This window comes from Dermacentor silvarum, chromosome 9, assembly GCF_013339745.2.
Source record: "Dermacentor silvarum isolate Dsil-2018 chromosome 9, BIME_Dsil_1.4, whole genome shotgun sequence".
Taxonomy (NCBI): Eukaryota; Metazoa; Arthropoda; class Arachnida; order Ixodida; family Ixodidae; genus Dermacentor; species Dermacentor silvarum.
The window spans coordinates 109,490,571-109,512,876 of NC_051162.1; the positions used below are offsets into that span (position 1 = coordinate 109,490,571).

General features: G+C 47.8%; 1 protein-coding gene across 1 annotated transcript; it reads left to right on the forward strand.

The window, feature by feature from the left end:
* The first annotated feature begins 449 nt into the window (after positions 1-449).
* LOC125939886 (histidine-rich glycoprotein-like) lies at positions 450-22,220 on the forward strand. The gene is made up of 4 exons (XM_049655393.1): positions 450-477; positions 1,564-1,583; positions 9,110-9,324; positions 21,407-22,220. Exons 1-4 carry the CDS (start codon positions 450-452, stop codon positions 22,218-22,220), a joined length of 1,077 nt encoding a protein of 358 aa, XP_049511350.1.
* The last annotated feature ends 86 nt before the right edge of the window (positions 22,221-22,306 follow it).

Consider the following 22,306-nt stretch of genomic DNA (forward strand, 5'->3'; position numbering starts at 1 on the left):
GTCATTATCAATGATGTGAAACTTGATTCGACAAGTATAAACGACAGCGTTGCGTAGACACGAACTGCTGCGGACGGTAATCGCGCTTGAAAGCGATTTGCGATTGGGACAGAGTGCGCTGAGTGCTCGCTGCTGCTGCTGCCGTGTTTTTCGTTCGACGTGATGCACGGACGGACGGGTTTCCTCTTTGGGTAGGCATAGAAATGCTTACGCATTTGAAGTTTCTTCGCATGTGGCCTCATATAGAGAGAAAGGAATGGGCCCTTTTTGTTAGGCGTCTAACCTGTATACGCTCTAACCTTGACATCGCAATTTTTCTTCCTATCCTGTTTATGTCAGCACTTTTGACGTCATCCTAAGTTACGAACCTTGGTTTCTCTGTAGAGTAAAGAATGTCCCCGCGTGGAGAAATGTATAATTCACAATGCTTGTTTTTTATTTCAGGGGCGATGAGCGCATCCGCGGGCAAACTTGAGGGTGAGTACAGCTTCACCATGGTATGCTGCTACAATTGCGCTTTCATTCGGGGCAACTTCATCAGTACCCAGCGCTGGAACGTCTTTCGATTTTGCAAACATTTAAGGGCACTAACGCATGTAGTTAACCTATTATATGAAAGCGGCAAATCTATTTAAGGAATGCGTGTACCATATAATTATTGGGAAGGAATGAGAAAAGGTGCATGAGTAAAAGTTCACCGACGATTACGATACTCGCTAATGCGAAATTAGAGCGCAGCTCTAAGCGTGTTTTCATTAAGCGATATATTGGCTGGCGCGGACAATCTGTCTCGTGCGGCACGTTGCAAACGCAGCGATGTGTGGCTCCACTGCCTCGCTAATCTGCAGATCGCGAAAGCCAGCGCATGGGTGATACGTGGGCGCGGTTCACAGCAGCCGCCACCGACTGAACTCCTAGACGAGGCGCGCTTCTCTGGCGCCATCTGGTAGCTATCGTTGGCGCACTACGCTTTTCTTACGACGCCCTCACCATACCCTCCTCCACTTTCCCCCTCGTGGTTCCGCTGCACCCTCCTCTCCGCTTTCCTCCTCGCATCTTTAATCCTCGCTGCGCTCGATCGCTCGGTTGCGAGTGACAATGACGAAGCTCGCTACAAGAACGGGCACCTAAGAGCTGCGCTTTAAGAATTGAGAAGGCATCATTTGGATCACGTTTATTAACTAGCAATTCAATTTAACTCCACAAAGCACGAATGACATTCCACATCAAATAAAATTAAAACAGCTTATTCACATTTATTTACGCCTATAGGGGGATATATTGGTAGAAAGAAAACAATGAAACAATAATTTTCTACACGTTAATTAGTACGGTAAATACTTAGTAATTGATTTGCTGAACTATCCACAACTGAGGACTCCCTGCGGTATATCAAAAACACTTGTATCGGCCCTGCATAGGGTATCTAGTGCTTAAATCAGAGTTTTAGGTGCCAAAATCAGCGTATCAAAAATTGTACATAGGGCTTTGTGGGGTTAAAAGCAACGGGCAGCATAGCAAATAGCGAACATTTCTTCATTCGGTTTCTTGACTCTCTTCCAGGCCTCACCAAGCGGCCAACGGTAAGCATGTTGTAAACTGCTTCCCTGCATAGTATTCCTTGCTTAATGACACTTAGAAATAAGCCAAATATTGCGAAAAAGTATGTAGGCTCTTTATAAATGGAAATACAAGGGATTCTAGAAGGAATAGTGTTGAGTATGGGCACCGGGAACTCTGCCATACTGCGCACTTCGGTAAGATGCACTAGTCTTTCTGGACGTCGCTGTAAGGCGCTATTCACACCGGGAAGTCGCAGAGAAAGCGCGACCAAATTGATAGCATGGCGTCAGCCGCAAAATGTGCATTAGGTTGAAAGGCGATCAATTTCGTGAAGTAGCCAGCTCCACGACTGGAGTGGCAAAGCTGCTGGACCAATCAGTGACGCAGGTGGACGACATAGGAATAGGCTGATGGTTATTTTACGTGCCAATGGTTACGGAGGAGACGTGAACGGTAGGAATGGCGAGACATTTAGGCGTGGTGAAGAGCAGGTCGCGGTCAACGGTGTGAACATCGGTCGCCGTCAGCAGCCAGTTTTGACGCCTGGCGCAGTAGGTATGGGGAGCTCTGTCGGTCGCAGGTGAGAATGCTGCCTGGGAGTGGCTATGCCAGATGACCCAATACTGAGATTACTTTTTTTTGTGAGGCCGTGACGCTGCACTAAGGTAAAAAAATGGGGCTCATTCCGGCGTCAAGCGAAAGAATACGCAGAAATCAATAACTATTTGGAATGTCATTCCGCAGTGCGAGTGAAGTAGTAAACATTTTTCAAAATTCAAGTGCGATTGCCAAGAGCGCATTTCATCTCTTCCAAATGTTGTTTTACCATAATTGAAATGTGAACATGTCATAGCCGACCAATAGGCACTGTTGCATTTCAGCGGTCGCCTTTGATTGTAACAGTAAGCGGGGTGAAGCCGGAAAACGTTTGTTTGCATTTGAAGTTATACCGTTGTCGGATGGCCACCATCATCGTCTTTCATGTTTGTCTTTGCTTTCGCGTGTTCTCAAAATAAAGCTTTCTATTGTTTTCAGAATGCCCTGAGATGAGCAGCGTCGGAGGAAAATACAAAATTTATTCAACAGCCGTCAATCAGGACGGATATGTAATTGTAGATTAGACAGGCCTGTCTTTGCAAAAGATGTAAGATGAGCCTGGGAAAATGTCCCAATTCTTCAGCCATCTTGCCGCGCCGGCGCTTCTTATATGCTAGCGAAAGCATAGCTTCTTTACACTACACCTGAGAAGCGACAAAACAAATTCGGCTCCAATTTTAAGCAAAGCACGACGTTTTGAATGACTAGGCATGACTGTTTCAATTTTCACGGACGCTTTTCTGAGTGTGTAAGCGAAAGCATTTCCTGGTAAGTGCTACGTATATACACCTCAATGAAAAAAAATGAATGAAGTTATTACACAAATAAATGTTCCTATTTAAGAAAAGGAAAGTTAATAAAGGTAGCTGAAATTTATCTGCACCGTATGTTCCTTACAAGTAATGCCGAAGTGGGAACACTTTGAAAATTACGTCTCTGGAGAAATTTGTGCATCTCATATATCGCTATGTACTATCATCCCAAATAGTTTACGGACCAAGGGTGACAAAAAAGCTGAATATCTGCGCAGCCTCAAAACGCAGCCCGGTATTCCCATTTCCAGCCTCCACTTGTATATGCGAACAACATTGTGATGTACGGTTTTACTGGCTACTTTTAAAGGCTGCTCGGATATTTAGCTTTTTCTGAGATCCCGTGGTTCGCAAACGCCATTGGTCTATGGTAGATGAGTTTGCAAATTCTATAGCCTTTATTTATTTATTTATTTTTTATCTCGTTTTTTTTTTGTTATCTCGGGTTTACGTGCGAGAGCAAAATATGATTTCAAGGGACGCCGTAGTGGGGGGACTACGGATCAATTTTGAAGATGTCGGTTTGTGTAATGTGTACCTCAATCTATGTATACGCGCGTTCTTTCACTTCACCCCCCAGGAATTGCGCCAGCTACGGTTGAGACTCGAACACGTGACATCGTGCTTAGCATTTGTGTGCCAAAGAGCCTAAAGTGCCATATTGGGTAAATTTGTCAACTTCGCCACAGCATTCAAGGCGGACAAAATTCATATGACGTACATCACTTTGGAAATGAACAATGCAAAATTTTCACGTACACCCGCCGCCCCCCAAAAAAAGGAAAGAAGAAAAAAAAACCAATCTTGCACCCTCTTTGATCATTAAAGTGTACTTAAGGATGTACCTTCAAGATTTGTGGTATTTGTCGCAAATGCAAAGTTTTAGAGTTACAGTTTCTGGAAAAACTCTTAACGTGTGGATGCCTAACAAACAAAAATCTACTTTGTGAGTCGTTATAATTGTTAATGAAGTACTGTCGTCACATTTTGGTCTGAGCTTCCACCGCTAATTGATACTCTAAATCATTTAGGCGCTAAAAAATGCTAGCATCTGTCGGAGCGCCCTCTGTAGTTTAATACTTGTTTTTGCGAACTCTCTTTTAGATTCTGGTACCTACGAAAAGGATGCGTCATGGGATCATCATATACTGGCGCTCAGCGTTTTTACAATCGCTGCGGAATGCGCATGCAAGCGCAGGCAAACGAAGCGCGCCCAGCCATCGTATTTTATTTAGCACGGTCATCCTACCTACCCTTACTTCTACACGCCATGAGAAAATTGCTCTGTCATTTTTACGATGACGCTAAAACGCCAGACCTGGCAATTCTGGGCCCACTTGTGTCGACAAAACTTCTCTTTTCAACCTTACTACTTTCCCAGATGTATCTGTTTGAAAGCGGTGAACGTGTGGCAGTGGTTACCAAGTTACCAAGCAAACTCGGTAACATTCGTCAGTACTCCTTCGCCACTGTTACATCCTACAGAATACATTGGCGCCAGTTTGACGGTTCTCTGAAGAGCATTTCTGTTTTGACGTACTTTGTGGCGAAAATGTGCGATGCGTTTCCGTAGGTGGCCGCAAGTCGACGCGGGATGGGCGAGCCCGCCGTTCCGACGCTCGTCGCCGCTGCGACCACCACGAGGCGCAGTGGTTCCTCACGAAGCCGGACGGATACGACGGTAAATGCGAATGGAATTTATGAGAGTTGCCCGATTATTTGGCATCACAAACAACAGACCCGGCTCCTCCATGCCTAACGCACGGCCGCTGGATAACACAAAAATAGTGCGGCCTGCCGCGTCGCGCGCCCTGCAATAGTTGCATTGCAAGCCATAGTTGCTTCGTCGGCCGCTTGGCTGGGCCGAACAGAGGTAGCCATCGGCGATGGAACGCGTCGGCTTCCACGCGCGACGGCTCCACGCGTGACGGCGTTCTTAGCGCGTTCCTGAAGCATTTGCTATGCCGATGCCAGACAGCAGCCCCCGACGTGTGGTGCCGTGGCGGTTCACAGCGTTTTCGATGCACGCGCAGGCAGCACCTTTTATTGTAGCGAAAGCTGCACTGACCGCATTCTCGCTGTGGCCGGTGACAGCACCGCGAGCTGAGCCGTTGCCTAGCAACCGCCGCAGCTGGCAGGTTTCTTTCTCTATGGTCTTACCAACACGCGGTGTCTGACACGCGTCTTTCACCCGGCGAACTGCTTCACTCGAGAGGGTCCGGAATGCAAAGCGCGCGAAGCTAGCGTCGGAGACTGAGGAAGAGCTAGCCGTTCGGCTCGCAAAACGCTTGGTCTTGTCGGCTTATAATTTATACCTCGCTTATATCGATGCGTGTGTATATAAGTATAAAAATTACAGCTAAATCAAAGGCTAACCAAGTGAAACCAAGACTTAACTAGCCTAAACCAAGCTTTCGCTTTGCATGTCCAGGGTTAGCTGAGCTAAGCCGCAGCCATATTTATTTATCCAGCGGCCGTACGTGCCCTAATCAAACGAAATTTCCGCTAGTGCTCCTATATTTTGTCCGCCACGTCGGGTCGCGTCTGCCAAACTTCCAAGCGTTCCTCGTGCGAAATGGCGGAGCGGTCGACACAAGGGGGGAGTGGGGCAGAGGGGGAGGGCGGTGTCTGTGGCAACGCACGGCGTCGGATCAGTTGGAGCCGGCGGTACTGCTATGGACATTGTCACCTGTGGACATATAGCGACATTTTGAGCCAACAAGACAAGCGGTAGCAGATCTCTGTGACAATAGAGCTGACCAGATTGCAATTTCGGCAGTATGGCGGAATTCGATAATATCCGGACTAACAGCTCGTTTGTAGTGCAGAGCTTGTAAGGCGACAAATTTTCGTCGACGCTAAGTAGCTACACTCCGTGAAAAAAAAAGGAAAAGTTATCCTACAAGAAGTCATATTGTTGACGCAAAATCCGGAAGGAGCAGAACCAGTGCAGTTCCTCATCTAGACCTCCGAGATCAGGCGACATCCGCGTCGCGCTTAAAATATCGAAAACGATGCGCTGTGTCGGATCCGCTAACCACCAAGTGCACATGTCACTTGCTATGTGCTACATAAATTAGACGAATAATTGCTCTTTAGCAATTGACACCACAATTGCTGCACGCTATATAATATAGGCCAAGTGAAATTTCATTGTAGTTGGCCTTTAAAGGCTTATAAATGCGAAGGGCTAAATTGCTTATAACTGCGACGCTTACTCCTTTACTGCAATCAACGAATAATTTCATTTAAAAATTAAATCATTTGTTCGCAAGGTCACGGTGACAATAATCCAAATGAGGATACGGCACCCTCTCCAGACTTCCTATCTCGAGATGGCATCGAAAGAGCTGGCTCGTGTGACCAGTTTCCCTATGACAGTTTTTCGGATGGCACTTGGGAATGCCTCGAGGGGGCTCGTTCCTATCTGAGCGAGTCCTCTCGGAGATAGGAAACCTGGAGAGGGTGCCTTATCCGTATTTGAATTTATTGTCACCGCGACCTTGCGACCGAAAGCGCTGAGCCGAAAGGGGAATGCAGAGTGGCTATGGCATAGGTCGGCAAACTCATTTATGAGTCGACTCACTCAGACTTCCTCAAGATTACACTGACCCGCGAGTGTGAGGCTGGCTGAGTAGAATTTTGGTTAGTCTGAGTGAGCCTGAAGCAAAAAAAAAATAAATGTTCTGATTACTATTATTTTTACTCTATGGTGAATTTTTAAAGAGACATCGCTAAAATTGTCGCGACGTCGGCTCCTCCAGACTGAATCCTTCCCGTCGCCGGCCACCATGGCCATGTACACGGACATTTCACCTAACTGCTTGGCATGTAATGAACTCGCAACCTTTCCTCATTTGATGTGGCGGTGCCCCCGCTTACGCGTCTCCACAAGGAAGCATCACGTCAACGAGATGGACTTCTTCCACTGCATCGCAAGCTCAGACCTTGCGCACCAACTCCGGGCGGTCCAGGGAGCCTGTGAAGCGATCGGGAACCTTTGGTTCCCGACCCCTACGCGGGCGATGCCCTCGGCGGGTTCCTAGGGACCCTCTTCCCAGGACGCAAATAAAGTTCATCTGTCTGTCTGTCTGTCTGTGTCGGCAAAATCAAAAGTTCATCCAAGCGGCGCACACCATACTCCGAAAGACTGTATCTAGAGAAAAGAACCCACCACGGAACTACGTGACGACCGCGTTATCGGCAGCGCAACTTCCCCATTCCTTAACGCACACGCACGCGCGCACACACATAGGCGCTTTACGTACGCGCCTGTAGCTCCTGTCCGGAGTCGTCGCAGCGGCTCTGTCTAGACGTACGGCCACTTCAACCGCCCTCCCTGCCCAGTGCTGCTTGTCTTGCTCTTAACAGTATGGTCCACATACGCGCCTCCGCGGCACAATGGAGGGAGTTCGGAAAGGAAACATGGGAAGTGTCGCAGGCGAGCGCGAAGCGTTGTGCGCAATGCGAGCATAGCTTTCGCTTTAACCGCCGGTTCTGTAGGGCCTGGATGAAGCCGCTCCGTCAGCTCACGCTCTTTAGTGCTATGTAGCTGCTTTAGGTCAGGCGGCGCCGGCGTCATCGCGAGAAGCGAGCATGTTCGATGGCGAGTGCCGAGTTTGGTCGGTTCAGTTCGCTAGGCCGGCAGGAGACCGATTTTGGTCTGTCGACTGTTGGCGACACCGTTTTCATTCCTTTAAACCGTTTTCGGTTTAAAGCGGTTTTCGTCCTGTAAACTTCTGTCGCCCACAGTCGGCAAATTTCGAAGTATATTGCGTTTCCCGCACATGGCGTCGTTTTGCTGAGACATTCCACTTCTACGCGTCCTCACTTCAATGTAGCCAGTGTATGTCAGCAGAAAAAAAAAATGTGGACAGCTTGCACTAGTGGTGCAAGGGTCGAGTAAATATCGGAGCTGGTGATCGACCTAGCTTCTTCCAGGTTTTGGTAGGCTTGGCTCAGTTTTGCTAGGAAATGCTAAGTGCTGCTAGGCACGGTATTTCGAATCGGCTCGCCGCCGACGCTCAGATTCTGGGTTAGCCGCACGACGCGCTTCAAGATGAGCGAATCCTTCTTCGGGTGTCCGGTTCTTCGTTGGTCGTCCCATGTCAAGGCTACACTTACTAGCCACAGATTCAACGAGATATAGTCTGGCGTTGCCAGCGTGCCAGGCAGCGGCCGGAGAACTCGGATATGTCATGCCGGAGACGCTAAGATCGCTAAAATTTTACCTCGAACGTGAGACCCTTAGGGGCGCGGTGATCGTTAGTAGCCGCAGCACAAGTGCGCGTCCAGCGTGTGCTTTGTTGATTGTCTGAAGAGCTGAATGCGTATAATTACTTATTATTGAGTTAATAATGCCACATTATCTAACTTCGAAATAACTCAATGCAAGCCTATGGCAATTAAGGAATTATAAGGTAAGTATTTATAAGGTAAGGTAAGGAATTATAAGCTTTCCATCACTTTCGACACTCCTTTCGTAACGCCTTTCGACAATTTCCCGAAATCGTTCCTCAGAATAACGACTTGTTTCAGTTTGCCGAGTTCCGGCGGTTTTTAAGCGTTTAGAGCGCTTGCTTCCGGCTCCATATGCGAGGCACGCAACAGTCGAGATGCGCCCTCCCGCGCTTCTCCGTACGTGCAGCCGCCAGGATGCTTCCTTGATCCGCCAAGCACAAACACTACTATGTCCAACGAAGCCTATACACACCCTATAGAGCGCCGGAGAGGTCACCTCTCTTACCAGATGTGCAGGGTGTAAGCAAGCGTCCCCCATACCTAATGGGCGCTCGTCGAATTTTCCCAATTTTGCGAATCCCCCTTTGCTTTCCGTTCACCCTTGCATTCGTGCGCGAGCTGTGCCATTCCACGAGAACATCTCCGCCTCACGCTCTGATGACTCTCCGTGCAGCACATCAATCTCGTTCAGAGAATTTCACAACCTCAAAGCAAAATCTCAGGTGTAACCATATTTCGGACACAGAGAGAGAGCCGTTAATGCAGTAAATAAACTTCCCATCTCTTTCTCAACATTTGGTGTAGCGTGTAAAACTGCGGCTTGAGAATCCACCACCACTTTGTCAAATTGTGCATTCAACGCGTCATATCCTCTTGCTTCGCGGCTGGGCGTGTAGGAAGTGGACTCCCAGGTTGGCGACACAGGGCGCTCAGGGAGTTTTGGCCTAACGAGGTACACCGACCGCGGCGGAGACACCACCGTGGTCGGCATGGACACCACCGCGGGAGGCACCTCCGTGCGCACAGCCACGAGCTTGTTCACGTCGGCACCCTACTCCAGCACCAGGGACAGCGACTTCGGCGAAGTGTACAGGATGCTATGGCGCCGCAGGTGAGACCACTGGCTTCGGACAATCCCCAAGTGGCAACTCCACCCCATTAACGTACAGCGCACACTTATGTTCGCGCCGTTTAATGGCGACAGCATTTACATCGACACTCCAGGTGAATTTTTGTCGTCGCCTCAGCCGTGATGTTTCATATAAAGTCCATGCGCGAAAAGATAGCGTTGTGCACACCGTATACAGCGTATACACTGTATACGGGTGCGAGGAAAAAGCCTGAAAGCGAGAGCGAGAAGGATGGTGGTTGTGGATGCTCAATTGGTTCAATGTTCGTCACCAGGTGATCAAGCACGCGCAAGAACACAAGAGCGTGCGTTTCTTCTTCTAGCCAGATGAACCAATGCACAAAAAGACCAACAGGAGTGTTTTGACCCATTATGACCCAACTACCACTGAAATGTACCTCAAGGTTAGTGAATAATGAAAGGATAACACAAGTATCACGTCTTTAAAAAGTTAGCAACAAATATTTATTGTTTCTCCAATTACTAGCGTGTACTACATCTAGTACACTGGGCGCATGGGGTTTCAATGGCCATGGCACTTGTCAGTGCGCCCCTATATAACCTTGTATGAGATTTTTGAAGCACCCTTTTTCGAGGCAAAAAGTGCCCCTCCACTTCTCACATCTCTATGCTTCTCGGGCGTGCCAAAATTGGCATCGCAGCTGTTTTCTGATTTATTCTGGGTAGGGACCGTGACCATCCGCCATGAGCGTCCAAATACATATATAGTAACGCCCAGAAGGCCCAGCAACGGCAACGCTGACTTCGCGAGTGTGGCTAAGGTGTCCTGAATAATGCAATTGCAATGAAACCATTTTGGCGGAATATTGTTGCAGGCTTTGATAACCGACACTAACTACAGACATCGTACACGGCGAATGCATCGGCGTTATCGTCATCACCTTCCTCCCCATCACGATATTCAGCTGGTTCTGGTGGCGCAATCAAAACATCTATGTCCCCTTTTATGTTTGCGGCACTCTAAACGTCATCCAGAGCATCGCGCAAGCGACATAACCACTTTCTTCCGTAAAGAACCTCTGTCTTCACGCTGGAAAACAACTTAAAGAATACGAAACTGCTAACGCCTCCCCCCCCCCCCCCCCCCCCATTGTACAATATCAAGTACACCAAACTTTGAATGCATATGTTCCATTCTTTGAAATGAAGCCGCAGATTCGATAGCTTGTTTCTAACACGCTCAACCTATGTATTAAACATGGTGGAAAGCGCAACGCAAATATATAAAGCCGGCGAGCAGAAATAAATGAAAGCGAGTTCGTCATGAGTGCGCAGTTTTGCTGGAATTGGCGCGAAATTGTTAGATATGGATTAAATAGTACATTATACCCCGTGTTAGGGTATGTGTGAGCGCCCTTTGAGTACAAGAAACGGAAATAGCCAAAAAGAAATATTCAGCTGTTCAAGAGGTAGGGATGCAAAACCAGGTGTACTAGTTCTAGTACAGTGGGCGCTAACGGGTTAATACAATTGAACAGCCAGAATTTCTGCTCGGGACAAAGATGAAAACGCAAAATAAAAATCAATAAGCACTACTGCGCACAAACATAAATAAGTTAAAATACAGAAAATGCGCAACTAAGAATAAAAGAAATTATGCATAAACATACCGATAATTACATGGCCAAAAACAACTACTGTCACAACTTGCGTCAAGTGATTCCAATCATGGAAAAAATGGCACCTGAAAAATGTCTGTTTTGCGCTTCTTGAAACTTTTGAAGTCTGTTCTACGGCCAAGGCGACATAGTCGAACCTGAGCAAGTAAACTTGGCGATTAATTCCAGTAACGGAAGGGGAAATGATCAATCACACAGTTTTCCAGCGTGCATGCCGTTGATTTCAAGTCGAGGCTTTTCCCAGCACAAGAAACGCTGAAATGTTTATTGATTAGCAAATATAAACTTTACAGCCTGATTTTCTGTCCATTTCAACTCATCTACACTGTAACATAATTTACATCCTTATTCACTTTAATGGGTGTAAATAATTTAGCAGTGTACCCCAGGTTTAGAACATGGATTCCAAGTACAGCAAGCTTACTCATATTTTTGTCTCGCATAGTAGTTTCTTAGTATCCGAAATAATTTTTTTTACATTTAACGCTAGAGTTCTGGTGTTTGAGAAGCCATGTGTGTTGTGTAAGTAATGTGACGGAGCAAGGAAATGTGACAAGTAGATAACAAGGTATACCTCAAAGACAGCGAAGAATTGTAAGCGAGTTCTTATATACGCTACGTCAAGTGCTAGTTGTGTGTTCGCTGGCTCACGACGTTCACCGAATTCGCATTCCCTGCAAGAATGATATGTGTACAAGACTCTGCGCGGGAAATCAAGATTCGAGCACGGTCTTGGCCGGGTGTTTCCACGCAGTATTCGATCCAGAGAGAGGTGTTGCTTCGCCCGTTCCAGGCCGAGGCGTAGGCGTGGCTTCTCCTTTTTAAATTAGGCTGCGCTGCAAAGCGACGCCGTCATGTTTCATTGCTACAGCAGTACAAATGCCTAGCCTACCACTTATGTAAAGCCGGTAAAAAGCAACGTAAGAAAACAAAATTACTTAATAGTGTTCAAAATCAAGCCTTATCTATTGCCGTGAGGAAAGATATCTTTTATTTTACAATCATTGATCATAATGTCCCCGTAATCTAGAACGACCCACCACTCAACACTCCCATCGCCACTCAAGAAAGTTGATGGCAGCTCCGACCCTCGACCGAAGTGTCACTGTGCTTCACTGGCACTGCGCGTCCATTGTTGAGATGTATACCGCCTCCGTTACTCGAAGGGTGGCGCTGTACCCAACTTAGTGGAGTTAGGTACTCAATTATGGCATTCAATGAAAGCAGTGAACAGACACTGTAAATACAGGGCCAGGAAATACCTTTAGTAAAGAATATGAATACCTTAGTATATGGATAAACGAAGACCATAGATATATGGAAACACCGGAAAAAACAATAATAGCAAGAGGGTAGAGAAGTGCGGCCATAATGAAACACATAGAGCTATGAGGATACAATAGGCACGATGTTCTCCGGGGTATATGGAAAGGTGCAATGGTCCAGGGCTTGCAATTAGAAATGCGGTTGTTTGCTTCAAGTCAAGGGTACAATTAGGACTCGATGCTGACAAAGGTCTGTGGGACGCCCTAGCATTGGGCGCTACAGATAAAGCTGTCTAGGGTGATATGGGCTGGACAAGTTTTGACGTGAGGGAAGCTCAGAGTAAAATTGTATATGAACGACTGAGGAATGTGGAAGAAAGCAAATGGGCTGGGAGAGTGCTCAGATATTTGTACAGAAAGAACATTGATTCACAGTGAGGAACAGAAGTAAGAAGCTTGCCACCAAGTACGCGACCAAGTACGCGAACATGGCAACAAAAACGGTCAAGCGGAAAGTCAGAGATGCTGAGACAAGGCCATGGTGGCGGCAATGGTAAAGATACCTTCTATGAATAATAACTCAAGAGGAACAAATGAAATCAGGTAAGAAACAATTTACGATAACTCAAAGAGAAGATCTTTACTTTTCGAAGCCAGATCAGGATGCCAGAGAATGCGCACTTATAAAGCGAGGTACAATATTGAAGTAGCAGACGCTTGCTGCGGTAAAGCTAGGGAAATGATGAAGATGTTCTATTAGAATTTGAAGATATCTGTGCGGCGGTAGACTTAGGCACCTCTGGCCTCCTTGAAGCCCTTGGGTTTAGCGAGAGCAGCAGGAAAGTAGGCATGTCCACGATAGAGATTAGTAAGAGGCGATTGGAAGATTGCTGGAAGAAAAGCATGGAAATCACAAACGGAGGCGTACAAAAACGAACTTCCCGATAGGGCTTCACAAATGTTGGTGATGGAAATTCTTCGTGTTTTTTTCTTTTTTTGACGACAGGTAGGCCATTAGGCCATATAATATCGAGCTTAGTGGCGCAACCCACCATCCCTTTCCCAAGGGGACGTTCCTAGCATCCATCCATCCATCCATGGAGTCGACGAAGGACTTCGAGTTGAGGGTCGTTTGAGAATGCGGGGGCTGGCATTACACTTTAGCTCATCGCACAGTGTTCTAACAATAGGCGGAGGTGACATAGTGCGATGTAGGACACGAGACACGCGCTGCTGCGCCAGCAAAAAGCTTTAATTCTCGGCATTATGAGCACAAACCAACTATCCCGACTTGTCTTCTTCTTGGAGAAGCCGCGCTCTGGCAGAAAAGAGTGCGTCATAGTTCTGACGCACTCTCAGACGGCATGTAGAAAGTTTTCCAGTGCTAACATTTTCAGGGCCGCACATGACGTTCTGAATGGAGTGCACCAGCTCCCATCATACATACAAATCATGTGGACTCCGGGGCATGAGTCCTTACACAGCAATCAGCAGGCACACGCCTACGCCCGAGCGCATGCACACCGGTAGCCGCGAGAGGGCTTTGCCGAGGAGTTCCATCCCGAGCCCATACCATTAACCTACAAGCACATCCGACAACACTATCGCCTTTCACGAACAACACTACCGCCACCTCACAGTGCTCTGACGCGAGAGGAAGCCGTAATATGACGAAAACTCCAAACAAACACATATCCACATTTGAATCTCCACCACGCCATACATCCTGCGCTGTATTCCTATAAATGCCCACACTGCGATCATTACGCAACGCTTTACCCCGTGGTATGGGATTGCGCAAACACACCACAGCTCTCAGCCATAACACATCCCACCACACGGCAATTGGAGGCAGCACTGTCCAGCCCCGACTCCACGGACCAGCTTAATCTGGTCAACCGAGCGAGAAGGGCAGCTAAGGCCGCTGGACTCCTGGATTGAGGGGACCACCCACTGCAGAGCGGAGGAACTATCGACGCTCGTGTGCTCTTTTGCATAAAAGTTATCCTCTCTCTCTCTCTCCGGCAGGTGCCTGGCATGTAACAAAGCTGGCGCGGTGATGAATGCCGACAGCGGTGTTACAGGCTTCGTTCCTCGATGGCGCACGAAATGAGGCCAACGGAAAACCCTCGGTTTCGGTCAGCGTCCGATGAAAGAATTAGAAAAACACGATTTGACAGTTTTGCCCGACGGGCCAAGCACTGACAGAGATATCAATGTTTAGCGTAGTGCTTCGGCCGGCGTCTTCGGGCTAACTCTCCGGACGTACGCGGGGACGCCTAAATTTCTGGCGCCCTTAGAAGCTTTACCACGCCATGTAGGGCCTGTAATGTGATTACATTAATGTAATTACTTAATGTTCAGATTGCGAGGGGTAATATTTCCTTACACCTTTTAATAGTCTGAAGATTTAGGATGAAAGGCGCACTCTATGAATGAAGGTATTCACCACTTTTGCGCTTGCGCGCTCTCATTCTAAGAAATTGTGAGGAAGAATCCAATCATGAACATTGATCTTGTTTCACCAACTTTGGCGGTTGAATAGTATAATATCAACGCTGCATATACAGCATGGTTAAATATATAGCATGCATATATATGCATACATCGTTCAAATGACTAATGCGCCATTAACTATTGTATAAGGATGTTCCTACATTTAAATGATCGGTACTGACAGTCAATAAGCATTGTACAGTCATGTTACTCATGCTCCTGACATTATCCCATATCTATGTTAATCCCAGGCCCCAATTGCCGAAGTCAACCCGCCTTTCAAAGTCTGCCTCACTTAGGTCCTGGTGAAGGCAAACATGATATACATGAACTCATGCTTTCTTAGCACATTTCCGACTGTTCCAACGCTGCGACCGCACTGATCGGCGATTTGTCGGATGCTGAGTTTTGGCATCAACGTTACGCACGCGACAACGTCGATTTCAAAGTCTTTATCGACGATTGTCTTCCTGATCAGTCTCGGACGATGAACTTACTGTGTTGTGTGAAAGCACCTAAACACGTTTATGAAGGTAGGCCTAGTTGGAAGGGACAGTGTGGATGGCGAGCCGCGTACCGCCGCATACCAAATGAAGCGTTGCCATTCATCTCAGTCATTGCAAGTACGACGTGTATTTTTTCTTCGGTAGAATACTTCGTCCCGCCAGAAGCAGCCATATTAGCACGGAGGGACTCCACGTAGATATTTTGGTTATCGTTCCGTACAGCGTCGCCGCTATTCCAGAAGCACTCTAGTAGATGACAGTGAAGCTAACGCGTTCACAGATAGTATCCCGATGCAATCTCAAGTAATACAAAAATGTGCCGAAACATTATCTCCTGTTATCGCGTTTATCAGGATCATACGTTCTGCGTACGGCACACCGCTCTATAATATCTTGATTTCACCAGCCGAGAGGGGAAGGGGAACAGTTATCTCTGCCTCCGCCATGCTGTCAGAATAAATGCCGCACGCAACAGCCAAGTCACATAAGGGAGTACCTTGCGCCGATACTCACTCTCTTGTATGGGTAATCATGCGAACGACAATTAAAATTTTGAGTCAGGTATTTCGAAGCACAGACATTCTAGAAGAATTCTTCCAAGTGAAACTGTATGGAAACACGACTGCCCTCTAACTTTAAAATACATACACTCTTACTGCAGTCAATAAAAAGCGAAATATTCAATTTTATTTAATTCGGCTGCTGACAGCGATAATCATCATCTCACTTTGTGTCCACCAGCCCACATAACTTATTTGCACAGGCGGTCTTCACGTGCCTGCCAGTGACTTAATTTAAGAAAACCATAAAGCTTAATTTTGCACACATGGTATACGAGTAAACAAATAAAAGTCCAACCACTGCTCATTAGCGCAAGAAAGTATGTTAGGTGTTTCACTGAGTAGGGAACTTAAGTCGCTTAGCCAAGTCTTCAAAACAGTGGTCATCCCTCCTTGCATCTCGATCGCCACCCCTTCCCCCTCTTCCCCTCCCTCCCTCGCTCCTGCGCTGAATAAGTCGCGTTAACGGCCAGCGACTAACTACATCGCTGGCTCGATTCCCTGTTGGCATCTGAATTCCTACTGTGGCGATGTTAATACCCATTGTGTGTTATACTCGCATACGCGTTAGCCCTCCTGTACATATTCCTTAAACAAATTCATAAACCCAATAAATAATAAGTAAATAAATAAATAAATAAATAAATAAATAAATAAATAAATAAATAAATAAATAAATAAATAAATAAATAAATAAATAAATTGCGACGAGGTTTATTGTCGTCGATAACGTTGTAAGAACGCTAGGTACTGGTAGGCACTGCAAGGGCTGTTTGTAGCACGGGGTTCTCTCGCGATCACGGAACGGTCCTTCGTCTTCCTCTTCAGTCGGCACATACCCAGGGGCGCCTCTGCTTCATTACAATGCCCCGGGAGCGAAGCATAGCCACCCTGGCGACTCAGGGCGCAGTGAAGATGAGTGGGTCGTAATACGGTTTCAGGCGGTTGACATGTGCTGTCTCTCGCCCAGGACGACGCAGGTCTGGTGACACTGTGAGCGGCTCAACGATGTAGTTGACCGGTGAAGTAGCATTGATGATACGGTACGGACCGTGATAACGCGCCAGGAGTTTGGAAGAGAGGCCAGGAATGTGGGCTGGTATTCAAAGCCAAACAAGCGAATCGGGAGCAAAGCTGGGTGGTGGTTGATGAGTATGGTCATGTCGTGTCTTTTGACGTTCTTGAGTCTCGCTAGTGAGGGAACGTGCCAGCTGACGGCAATCTTCAGCATACTTGGCGACTTCGGAAAGTGGAGTGTACTCTGCGGCATCAGGTTGCCACGGCAGTATGGTGTCCAAAGGGCAGGAAGGCTCTCGGCCATACACAAGGAAAAAGGGGGGAAAGCCAGTAGTCGCTTGCGTCGCGGTGTTGTATGCGAACGTGACAAAGGGGAGTACGGTGTCCCAGTTGGAGTGGTCGGATGAAATATACATCCGCAAGATGTCGCCAAGTGTGCGATTGAACCGTTCGGTCAGGCCGTTGGTTTGGGGATGGTATGCGGTCGATTTTCGGTGAATGATCCTGCACTCCGTGAGGAGGGCTTCGAAACCCTCTGACACGAAGACACGGCCCCTATCACTCAGCAGTTCTCGGGGAGCACCGTGGCGAAGAACAAAATTGCGAAGGATGAAAAACCCAACTTCACGGGCGGTCGCTGCCGGCAGAGCTGCCGTCTCAGCGTAGCGAGTAAGATGATCGACGCCGACAATAATCCACCGATTTCCACACCCGCTGCATGGAAGCGGGCCGTAGAGGTCGATGCCAACGCGGTCGAACGGGCGAGCCGGGCATGGTAGCGGCTGCAACGGTCCTGTGAAACGGTGTGTAGGTGTCTTGCCCTGTTGGCAAGTAGTACAGGCCTGAATGTACTTTTCCACAAGGTTGTACATGCCTCGCCAATAATAGCGCTGACGCAACCTTGTGTAAGTTTTGAGGACGCCGGCATGAGCGCTTAGGGTATCAGCGTGAAAAGATGCGCAGATGTGAGAGCGCATATGACGAGGTATAGCAAGGAGCCATTTCCGACCGTCCGGCATATAGTTGCGGCGATATAGAATGTTGTCTCGCGCGGAAAAGTGGGTTGCTTGGCGACGCAGTGCTCGTGTCGAAGGGACATCAGACGGAACGGCAAGTTAGTCAAGTAACATTGCAAGTGTTGGGTCCTTGCGCTGCTCTGTGTGCATGTCGGTAATGGTCAATGGTGACAGGGTGGACGCGGAGTCTGACAAAGACGCCAAGTCAGGCGTCAGTGGTGAGCGGGAGAGCGCATCAGCGTCGGAGTGCTTGCGACCGGAGCGGTACATGACGCGGATGTCGTACTCTTGCAAGTGAAGCGCCCAACGTCCTAAGCGTCCCGACGGGTCTTTCAAGGAAGAAAGCCAACAAAGGGCATGGTGGTCTGTAACTACGGCGAAAGAACAGCCGTAAAGGTATGGACGAAACTTGCTTAGTGCCCAGATGATCGCCAGGCACTCCTTTTCTGTCACTGAGTAATTTAATTCTGCTTTCTTTAGAGTACGGCTAGCATAAGCGACGACGTATTCATCATAGCCAGCTTTCGTTGCGCTAAGACCGCACCAATGCCAACTCCGCTGGCGTCAGTGTGAACTTCCGTAGGAGCAGCAGGGTCGTAGTGGCGAAGAATCGGTGGTGAGGTCAACAATTGGCGCAACTGCTGAAATGCCGCATCACATTCAGGTGACCACGCTGCTATGCCGTTACTGTCGGAAAGTAAACTTGTCAAGGGCGCCATGATGGATGCGAAGTTGCGTACGAAGCGACGAAAATACGAACATAAGCCAATAAAACTTCTGAGGGTTTTGATAGACGTGGGCGTAGGGAAGTCTGCAACGGCGCGGAGCTTGTCTGGGTCCGGGAGGACGCCGTCCTTTGAGACTACGTGACCCAAGATGGTTAATTTGCTTGCAGCAAAACGGCACTTTTTGAGGTTGAGCTGTAGGCCGGCAGAGGCGAGACAGGTCAGAATGTCATGCAGGCGAGCGAGGTGTGTCAGAAAATCGGTTGAGAAGACGACGATGTCGTCGAGGTAACAGAGACATGTCTTCCATTTTTGGCCGCGAAGGATGGTATCGATCATACGCTCAAAAGTAGCAGGCGCATTGCACAACCCGAAGGGCATGACGTTAAACTCGTAGAGGCCATCGGGTGTAACGAATGAGGTTTTCGGACGGTCAGGTTCGGCCATTGGAACTTGCCAGTACCCGGAGCGCAGATCCAAGGAAGTGAAATATTCTGCGCCTTGCAAGCAGTCGAGAGCGTCATCGATTCGAGGCAGTGGATAAACGTCTTTTCTTGTTATCTTGTTTAGGCGTTTGTAGTCGACACAAAAACGAATGGAGCCATCTTTTTTTTCTTACCAACACGACAGGTGAAGACCAAGGACTTTGAGAAGGACGGATGACTTCACGTTTGAGCATGTCGTCCACTTGCTCTGTGATGACTCGTCGCTCTTTGGCCGATACACGATACGGGCGCTGTCGCCTTAAATAAATAAAATAAGCAATAAAGCATGCAATCTTCGATTCATACTCATGAACAGCGGTGCTTGTCTGTACAGGGAAGAAGAGCAAGAGTCGAGACGCCGTTTGCGCTGGGCCCTCTGCTGGTGCTGCACTCTGCTGGCGCTCGTGGCTGCCGGTTTGCTCTACTACATGATGTCTAGGATAAGTAAGTGTGGTCACGTTTATCAACGGCTCGGTTTCACAATACACAATAATGCTGCCCACAATGCATTAATACTCGACGCATCTTATGGAGTGGGCGCTGCCTGTCAGAATGTGGTTTTGGCGAGGCGTATTCATCAGCCTATCCAATGGAAAGATCAAGATCAGGTCCGCTTGCGGTTTTTCTAGCTCCTTGGCGCCCGTCTAGTGGTTCCAATGCTGAAGCAGCCGCATTTCTTCTACAATGAGCATAGCTAACGACGTTTGACGATATTACTATCACTGGCCGAACCCAGACAGACAGCCGTTCCCGAGTAGGAATTTCGAACACAACCCGAACACGGGGGCGCAACAGATTGGCGATTCTTCGAAATAGGCTCTACTTCTCTGCTCGGCGCACCCTTCCAGCATATTAGGAATCCTGAATCAATTTATGTGCGACAATGAGGATGGCATATGTGAATTTGCGGGTAACCACGGCCACTTCAGAAGTGATACACATTCGAACTCGGCCACGTTTAGCGTTGGGTTCCGTGGCCACTACGTTACAGCGTCTTTGTCCAATTCTCGTTTCCGTATAATATGCTAATAGATTTTCAGGTGTTCGGATGCAACCGCTTTTTTCGTTATTTCTTTCTGTGCAAGTGTACATGTGCGAACACCGCGAATATTGACATGTGTTCTTTTTATTTATCCGGTCACCGCTGCAGACGCGCCTGCATGATTGGAGCTTACTCGAACGTTATCGTTGATGCTATCTCTCGTGTATTTTCTCGCCAAACCTTGTAATATCAGCGTGCATGCGAGATACGAATTGTGCAGTAGTTTCTGGAAGGCACGCGAGCACCAGAGATTGCCCTGGAACTTTCGACGAGTCATGTATAAAAGCCGACGTTCTTGACCTTCAGATCAGATTTCGACAATCGCTGACTGTGTTCGCCGCTATCGTTGTGCTTCGAGTGTCACTTGTTTTGTGGGCACAAATTCACCCAATTAAAGTTAGTTTTGTCATTCACAGTTTTCCTACACTCTTCTTGATGGTAACTACTACGTGTCAGTATCACCGCCGCGTGCACTTTGCGCCCGTTCTGCAACGCCGCCGTCCTAGGAACTCTCGGGTGGGTGAATCGTATAGGAAAGGACTCCGTGCTGAAGGGCGTTACGCCATTGGATAGTGTCCCCCTGTGCATGCTTTATTCAGCCTCATAACAGCCGTTTAGTGCACGTGGCTTGAAACTCCACTGTGAGCCATGGCGTCTGGGTGGCGATTGGGGCAATGGAAACGCGACAGGAGGCGAGATTTTGACGACGATGAAGACCCGCGCCAGAGAGTCAAAAACGAGAAAGCAATGCATGAACGTTTCAGTGGTTGTGTGGACAAAAGAGCGTGCCGTGAGTGGAAGAGCTTCCCTTGTATCTCTTGAATTGTGAGCTTGCTTCATCTTTATTGAATCGTCATTTTTCTCTTATGCTACAAATAATAAATAAGAGCTAGCGGTAAGGAGGAAATTACAGGCTCGTTAGTATAACTGGAGAACCCGTAAGACGCCTACGCGAGGAGGTACTGTGAGCAGAAAAAAATTGTGTTCACGATCTCGTCCACTTTTGCAAAATATTACCAGAGTATAATAATATCCTTGCATCCACTTTTCTTAGCCAGCGCAGCAATCCGACCCCGCTGCAATCCGACCCCGTGGAACTTTGAAGTTAACTATAAAGGAAAATATGGAACAGCATGGCTTTTGTGAAGTCTGATAATGCATTGCTCATGCCAAATGCTAAAAGAAGTTTTGCAGATAATCTAACCATTTGATTTGCTTTTCGCAGTGGAAGAAGGCACCACAGGAGCGTTTAAAGGGGTCAAAATAAGACCCATTACGAGGCCCACTATATCTGTTCCGGACGCCGACGAAGCTATAATCACCTCAACGACCAGAATGACGACGTCTACCACGACTACAACTACCACAACCACGACAACTACCACAACCACGACAACTACCACCACAACAACTACCTCAACCACGACGACTACGACAACCACCAGCACAACCACGACAACTACCACCACCACAACTACCACAACCACCACGACTTCAACTACCACAACGACTACAACCACCACCACTTCTACAACTACCACCACCACGACTACAACTACCACAACGACTACAACCACCACCACTACAACTACTACTACAACCACGACTACAACTACAACCACCACCACGACTACTACGACAACCACCACTACGACTACAACTACAACTACAACTACCACCACTACGACTACAACTACAACTACTACAACTACCACCACCACTACTACAACTACCACGACTACAACCACCACCACTACAACTTCAACTACAACCACTACGACGACTACTACTACAACCACCACCACGACTACAACGACCACCACAACTACTTCAACCACCACTACTACGACAACCACCACGACTACAACAACGACCACCACAACTACTTCAACCACCACTACTACGACAACCACCACGACTACAACAACAACAACAACCACTACAACAACCACCACGACTACAACTACAACAACCACTACAACAACCACCACTACAACCACCACCACTACAACAACCACCACTACAACCACCACCACGACTACAACAACCACTACTACTACTACTACCACAACGACGACCACTACAACGACAACCACACCCAGACCCACCACAACCAGGAAGCTTAAGCCTCCAACCAAAGGCCATCCAGATCCAGTACCCGGTACGTTAAAAATGTTGCCTAAAATGCTTGCGCTCTGTTGCCGCCTCATTA